At 43.2% G+C, this 8,293-nt stretch overlaps 1 protein-coding gene across 1 annotated transcript; it reads right to left on the bottom strand.

Annotated features, from left to right (window-relative positions):
- Window positions 1-7,348, bottom strand: ABRA (actin-binding Rho activating protein). Its single transcript, XM_009891801.1, has 2 exons — window positions 6,600-7,348; window positions 1-478 (listed from the first exon to the last, which is right to left on the bottom strand). Exons 1-2 carry the CDS (start codon window positions 7,346-7,348, stop codon window positions 1-3), a joined length of 1,227 nt encoding a protein of 408 aa, XP_009890103.1.
- Between the last annotated feature and the right edge of the window lie 945 nt (window positions 7,349-8,293).

The following is an 8,293-nucleotide window of genomic DNA, read 5'->3' as shown; positions in this document are numbered from 1 at the left end:
TTATTTTAATAAAGTAATTATGACATTATCATCCCTTCCTTGCCATAACATTTCTCCCTCGAAGTCCACCAGCCCATGTTTCCTGGCTCTCATGAGAATCCCAACAACCTTATCTGAAATACGAACGTATCTGTCGAAGAGTTCCCCAAAAGTGACTTGGATCTTGCCGTCGGGTCGTGGCTTAGCCATTGATTCAATGATGAAGCACATGTCCCTAATCTCCCGATGGATGTGGGCCTCGGCTCTCTTGGCTCTTTCGGCAGTTTTGGTTCCTTCCTTTGGACGACCGTAGCCTTCATCTCCTTTGTGGAGGCGCGTGGACATGGCCAGCTCGTGGTCAAACTCCTCACTGAAGGGATTCAGCTTCTGCGTTATGATGTGCTGGTCGGCCCATTCTTGCCACCTGTCCTTCAGGCTGTTAACGGGGCTGTATTTCCTCTGGGCTTTGGTGCTTGCTTCTTCGCTGAACCTGCTTGCGCTGCAAGAGACAAAAAGGGCGTTTGAGCTCTGCATTTCATCACTTAATTACACAGTTCTACTACTAATCTCTTCTATTAACTTGGTTACCGGGTTTTTCCAGACCTGCTAACCACCAGGTGGCATGAGTTCACTACTTCTAAATTGGTTCTTTGGGGCTTTTAGTCCGCGTTCTAGTTTGCACTCAAAAGCGGATTTGCTGATCAGAGCTTGATCTCGTCTACATTACCACCCTCCAGCCTATATTTAAGCCTATTTTGACAAACTTTAGCTCAGAATGACTTAGTGCTATAGAGGGGTGAAACGGTGTGTTACAGATTACCTGCACTTTCTATACCTTTGGTCAGTTGTGCAGCTCCCCATTCTAGAGCCTGAAATCTGCCTGCCCTGATGTTATAGATGATGATAACTGTATAAGTGTACAGACTGGGTCCTCAGCTATTCTCGACTGAAAAACAGGAGGTTGTGTCTGTAAAAAATCTGTCCCCTGTCATAGATGTCGATGTTTAAAACAACAACAACAAAAAAATGTAATAGAGTGCAGTAGCTCTGCCTACACTTATGTGTTTGGAGTATAGTTCTGAAAAAGTATTGAAGTTCCACATTCACAGTCTCACTGGCAGGGTACAAGCCTGAAAGCAGCTTAGGGCTATTGAGATTTGCGTCAAGGTCAAAGGATGAGGAAAGACCTTCAGAAGTCTTATTGATTTTGTGCACGTGTGTGTGTGCATAGCAACATCATATTGCTGGATGACTCCAGGCAGACAAATTGTTGATGTTCTTTCCTCTAGTGGCCAATCTTGCAGGCTGTGGGGGAGCTATAGATAGTCTGAGCTAGTCTTTGTGCTGTCCACATCCTGTCATTGTGTCTGTACAGAGCTCGGCTAGGGAGTATGTTGTGCTGTGGCTGTGCCAAAGTAATTTGTTTTCTAATATTTTTACTCCCCAGAAGGCTGCTCTGAAACCTCCCCGGTAACGTCAGCTGAATATTAAGAGTAACACCAGAGAACCGAAATACGGTTAGCAAAACAGTACAGAGGACTGCAAACCTGCAGAAAATTTTGTTTCCCTGCCGTTTGGGCATTTGGTTTTCTGTTAAGCTTGTTGAAAGAGAGAATAGGAATGATAGAGTTGTCCCCAGTTCAGGTCTGTGCATCAGAAGGATGCCAGTACTGGGCAGCACTCTCGTGCTAGAGCAAGAACAGCAGATGCTCAGTGCCAGGGATAGACAAAGGAGTAGGAGAGAAGGACCGCTCTTTTAGCTGGGGAGTTACCATTAGCTTGGCTTAGCTACATTGAGAAACTGTATTGAAAAAACTCCAAAATACCCTTCCCCATCAATATGGTGAAAAGCATCAGAGGAATCGAGCACACAGTGTTGCCAAGTAAATGCACTTTTCTTCTGTGACGTGACTGCAGAGCATCCTCAGCGCAGGCAGTGTATGTGTACCTGTGGTTTTGTGCATGTAAATGATTAACAGGTAGGTGTTGGCAGGAAAGCATTAAAATATTTCAGTGGGGTAGAGCTAGACAATTTTTTTCCCCAATGATAAACTGAATCCTCCTGTATATAAGCTGTTGCCATACAGAGAAAGGGAAAGCTGTGATCCTTTGCCCCTAGCCCTGAATTGTGGCTTCATTGCCCAGAGGAACTGTGGGCACAGGGTTTGCTTATGCAAAGCAGTTTGTCTCCTGAAACTTACAGATCTCCCAAAAGCTGTGGAAACTCTTTGCCAGCACAGCCTGAACTCCAGCTGAAGCTCAGATGGATTGCTTCCCCAGCTTTTCCTGTGGGAATGTATCAGTGAAGGGAGGGGAACCCTAAGTGAATCAAAATTGCTTAGAAGAAGTGATACCACCAGTCTCAGTGGAGCTGACGAGCAGATCCCATCACAGAGAGCTTGTCCCGCAGCCACAGCCAGCTGCTCCCCCTTCTTTCCAAGGGCCATAACCCCTGAGAAAGCCCTAGAGCTTCAGTTCCCAGGTTGAGGGGAAAGAAGACCGTGAGTGAGATAGTGTAACTCTGTAAAGGCTTTGTTACCTCTTTTTATTTAACAGTCTAGTAAGTATTCTTTCCTTTTCATACCAAAACCTTTAATTCTCTTCTCTAGCTGAATGCTATTATCACTTTCCTTATCTGAATCATCTTCTCAGTGGTTGAGAAAAACGTCATCTTATCTCTCTTTTTGCTTTTATCATGCCCCACACAGGTTTGGGAAAACTTTACTGATACTGTCATTTTTTTTAATGTATCTTCTAATTTAACCATTTCTGGTGGCTGAAGTGCAATTTTCCCCATTGTTTAGCTTAATGACAAGTTAACATTATAAAGTGTATACATGTAGAAGCTTTTTTTTCATGTTTGTACAGCACGTGCACAATGGATTGTAGACCTGAAATGAAGGTTGTGAGAGTTAACCCTCTGTAAGAAGTGCTTTACCTGTAACAATCTCCAGTCAAATTATGTTAATCAGAGTCATAGAATGGTTTAGGTTGGAAGGAACCTTGAAGATCATCGAGTTCCAACGTCCCTGCCGTGGGCAGGGACACCTCCCACTAGACCAGGTTGCCCAAGGCCATGTCCAGCCTGGCCTTGAACACCTCCAGGGATGGGGACTCAACAACCTCTCTGGGCAACCTGTGCCAGTGTCTCACCACCCTTAAAGTGAAAAATTTCTACCTAATATCTAATCTAAACCTGCCCTCTTCCAGTTTGAAGCCATTCCTCCTCGTCCTATCACTACATGCCCTAGTAAAAAGTCCTTCCCCAGCTCTCCTGTAGGCCCCCTTTAGGTACTGGAAGGCCGCAGTAAGATCTCCCCAGAGCCTTCTCTTCTCCAGGCTGAACAGCCCCAACTCTCTCAGCCTCTCCTCATAGGAGAGGTGCTCCAGCCCTCGGATCATCTTTGTGGCCCTCCTCTGGACCTGCTCCAACAGGTCCGTGTCTTTCCTATGTTGGGGACTCCAGAGCTGGATGCAGTACTCCAGGTGGGGTCTCACCAGAGCGGAGTAGAGGGACAGAATCACCTCCCTTGACCTGCTGGTCGCACTTCTTCTGCTGCAGCCCGGGATATGGTTGGCTGCCTGGGCTGCAATCGTGCATTGCCGGCTCATGTTGGGCTTCTCTTGATCACCCTAAATGCATTCTGAATTTCTAGGAGGACAATGTCCATGTTCCAAGTTCCCTATGATCCTTTCCATAGGGCAAGAGCATGGATCTCTTTTTAATATTCTGAGTTTCATGTCACTGCTGCGCCCCTTTGGCTCCTAAGTGGGAACAAAATAGCATTTCCTAGGCCTGTAGGCATTAACAGGCCTTCTGCTAAAGAAGCAATCTTATTCCAGTAAATATTGCAGCTGGAAATGATGGAAAGTGCTGATGCGAGGAAAAAAAAAAATTGGTACTGATGCTTTTTTCCTGGAATAGAGAGGCAAATGGCAGATTTGCTTTAACAACCATGTACTTATGGCCTTTTTGAAGAAGATTAAGCCACACTGACAGGTTCATAAAAGTAGCGGGCTGAAATAATGTATTCTGAGGATATTAAATAAATTAAAAATATGAGTAGTTAAAAAATCCAGTCTGATAACAGCACTCTAAGTGCAGAAAATTACTTTTGTGTCAGATTTCAGTGGAGAGAGAGCTGTAACATAGAGGGTGTTATTTCAATCATTTGCACCTCAGTAAATATGGCTAACTGTTTTTTTTCCTAGGTAGCAGCACTAAAATTGGGTGTATGGGGAAAATATATGTAAAGTATAACAGAAAGATTGCTATTTTGTTTCTAGTATAGCATTTTAAAGTGAGCAATTTGTTTTAATTGAGGTTATTTACAGATAATATCTGCTGCAAATGTATTCTCTTTCCCCACTGTATGTGTGAGATCTTTGTTTTGAGGTCTTAACTTCTGTCAAAGGAAAGTGCACAAGGTCTCTCCCAAAAGCATGGGCTACAAACTTTCAAGCTGTATGTTACTGGAGAGCTTTTTTCAGTTTTGCTGTTAACCCCTTTCTCCTTGTGGGCGATGACTGGTCAGCTGTACAGCAAAGCATCCTTCTAATCCCCAATCTGAATAGTTAAAATGACTGCATGTGTTCAGATAGCTGAGCTAAAAAGTACCATATGGTTGAAATCCATTACTGTGTTAGTCATAGTCTAAACAGTCGTTAGTAGTGAGGTATCAAACCTGAGCAGTGGGAATGGTGTGGCCTGCCTGCAAGTCTGCAGAGGGATGACAAAGTCTTTTGGCATTTTCATCAGTGTTAGTCCCAGGTTTTCATTTCTGAGATGGCGATTAGGATACACTATGAACATACTGGCCCTGATCCTCCAATTCCCGCTGCCTTGCTCATCCTTTACGCACAAGCTAATTGGGTGGGTGAAAACCCTGCCTTCTTGTCTCAAATTGCCTCGTGCTCAGCTCGTGTTGTGGATGCAGAGTAGAAGCAATGGAGACTCGGGCCCCACCACGGGATGGCTCCCGGTAGGAACCCATGTCCTGGTGCCAGCCTTTTCCCTCCCTGTGGGCTCAGGCAGATGAGCTCTACCAAACCCTGCCTTGGTTCAGGTTTCAGCAGCACGTGGGCTTGGCCTCAGCCTGGTACGCCCTGGCCTAATCACAATTTTACAGCTAGATGTGAGGTTTTACTCCAAAACAGTTCAGGCTCAACCGCACGTTCCTTTCTCCTGTCTTTGTTCTGGGGAATTACCAAGTTTGTAAAACAGAGGACCGGAGCAAACAGCGTTGTGTGTCTGTAACAGCTGACTGCAGTTTCCCATCTTGCAGTGTTGGACGTATGGATCTTTTAATCTTTTACCAACAAAAGAGCGATGGAGTTGTTTGGCAGCTGCCCATTGGCAAAGTCTGGCCACAGCACAGTTGTTGCCATCTTCTGGAAAGGCAATTCTGCTGGAGATCTCTGGGAAAGGAAACTAGAGAATTTCTACCAGTCTCTGCTGTTCCACTGTTCTTCTGGGAGACTTCCCAAAGGACTACATCGCTAAGGCTGAACTCTGCCTGTTTACTACCTGGGCTCCAAATTTAATATGCACCTGCTCTTGTGTAGTAATCTTCAAGTGTGAGCCTCTTACTGAAAAAAGTGTTACTCAAAACTGTCTGATGCTATGAATTTGCTACTTAATTCAAAGTTTTAAGTAGGCCCTGCAATAACTCCATAGGTAAGTAACAGATACTGCTTTCTTTTTTTTCTTTTTTTTTTTTTTCCAAATCTTTTACAGACATAAGGAAGCCTGTACATCAGGAATTTCTACTTTCACAATACATTCAATGAATGTACTTCCCCCTCCCTACCCCTTATGATACTGTACCCAAAGAGAGACCTTGAATTGGAAGAATCTATTGATGATTCAAATGTTCTTTTTTGTAAAATTATTTATAACATATAGCATGATTCAAATCAATCCTGCAGATGTTGAGGCAGGCTGGACAGTTTCTAATGTATGTTTGGGGTCCCAACTCCTGTGAAAGTTTCCATTCTTTGACTTGATGAATTCCAAATCCATGGAAAGCTTCCAAGGAGAAGCAGTGAACCCAGCTTTTGTTAAGATGTACTTCAAAGTAACTCCTACAATGTCTATGTTGGACATTCTCTGCAGATTACTCCTGAGAATATTTACAAATTATACTAAGCAAAATAATGAATGAGCATTTGGAAATATTATCTGTCAAGTATATTGCTTTGGACATAACATTTTGCTGAAATAAATGAATAGCTGTGGGCTTTTGATGAGGTAAAAATGGTTATTCTGAAATATGGACTAAAGTATTAAGAAGTAAGTAGTGATTTTGATGAACCAGTAAATCCAGTGTGAAAACTAAATGTAATTAACATTTCACAAACATAACTTCCTGTGTCTGTTATGTATATAGCATATAAAACCCAAGGCTATAGTCAGATGTTGTTGACTAACTAGTTAAGCACAGAGACATAAGTGAAAGGTTTCCTGAATTTTTATTATTTTGTTTTTCATTTTGTTCAAGAGTAGTATTTCTCTTTGACAATTTTCTACCATTTTTCCCCCCATCTTCCTCATGGAAACCTGTACCCCTCCCAGGGTCTGCTGACTATTTGTGATAATGTAATAAAGATGTTTTACTTACAAAGATGGCACAGGTCGTTTAATCCGCACAGCCATCACCTCTCGGTCACTGTCTCCTTGCTCGGGTTTGTCTTCTGCTTCCCCGTACCCGCTGTCCTCTGCATCCAGGCTGTCATCATGACACTTAAGCAGGAGTTCTTCCTTAGTCCCCTCTTTGTCCTCTTGTTCCATCTGTTTCCAGCCCTTGGTCAGCTCTGATACCACATTTGAACACTTTCTCCTTATGGTTGGAGATAATTTGCCACTAAGAATTTTGTCAATAGCACTTGATTCTTCTTTGAGCTTGGGCATTTCTGAGCTACTATTATTCTCATATCTTTCACTGAGGAGGCTAACATCACCTCCTCGTTCATAGGCTTTGCTGACAACTGTTTTGGTCACCTCTTTGCTTTTAATGTTGAACTTTTTGAGGGCTTCATCTGATTCCCTTGAATTTTTTTCAGCCTCTCTTATTGTCACTGATTCCTTTGCTGAGGATTTTTCATCATCTTTTCCTTGGTCCCCCTTGACAGATGGAATAGGCCATTTCTCAAAGGGTCTTTCTTGTACAGGCTGAGCTGATGAGTCTTCTTCAGGGGGGACCCATCCAGAGGGCTCTTGGGCTTGCTTTATATGGTGGTCAGATGCCCACTGCTGCCAACCTCGCGCCAAGCTGAAGACTAGGCTGGCCATTCGGATCTTGTGGACGGCCCTTTTCGCAGGAGTAGTGCTCGGCTTTTCGTCAGGAGCCATGTTGCTGTCTGCTGCCATGCTGGCTTTTCCTCTTCTTATGCTCAGCACCTTCTGAATGAACTTCCTGAAGTGAATAATGTCCCACGAAGAGAGCTACAGAGATTTAAATAGAAGCAGGAGCAGTTTGTGCCCATGGAAAATATGTGAAACACTTCTCACAAAGATAGAGTATCCTCACTGTTACAGAGGTCTTTTTTTAAAACACGGGGTTGCATTTCATCACAGCAGATGAATGATGCATGATGTAAACAGGGTGACACAGACCTGCACTGGACACAGTGGGAAATTAACAGCTCCTAGTTCCCCTTCCCTGGGACTGCTCTGTTCTCAACTTTTTGGCAAGGGTCTTGGTCTTCTGGAAACACAGAACTTGGGTTAGGGATACCCAACAGAGTGTCTGAAACTGCTAAATGTGAAGGGCTGTCAGTTGCTGACAACTTTGGCCAGAGTAGAGACCCCTCGTTATCACAAATAAAGAGTGGCCTTCATCATGGAGTGTAAAGCCAGAAGCAGGCTACCAATGAGGAATTTTTGGGTGCATTTCTAAAAAGATGCTAGGTGATTTTTTCTTATTGCTCATATGTCCAAGGAAATCCAGGTTTGTTAATTTTTTAAAAGGTATTTATGTGCTCTGTTCCCAGTCATTATCTATTAATGTCCATCTATTTAGAATGTACCTTCGGGGGGGGTGGGAACAATACAGTGTTTGGTGTCAGCGCTAAGAACAAGGGAATCACTCTCTCTGGTCTGGGGATTAATATAATAAGTCTGACTTGACCAGATAGATGAAAGATCTCCTAGCTTTAAGATTTTGAAAAAATGAATTATAGCCTATTTAGTTCCTTCTTGCTTTTTCAAGGAAGTTGTATATAAAACTCAGTGTTTGCTTGTATATTATTTACAGAATAATTTTGTTTAGTGTGTATAGTATAGGAAAAAAATCAAGTTCCAGAGGACTTCCTG

The sequence above is a fragment of the Charadrius vociferus genome, unplaced genomic scaffold, assembly GCF_000708025.1.
Source record: "Charadrius vociferus isolate BGI_N301 unplaced genomic scaffold, ASM70802v2 scaffold15, whole genome shotgun sequence".
Taxonomy (NCBI): Eukaryota; Metazoa; Chordata; class Aves; order Charadriiformes; family Charadriidae; genus Charadrius; species Charadrius vociferus.
This window is presented reverse-complemented; position numbering and strand designations above follow the sequence as displayed.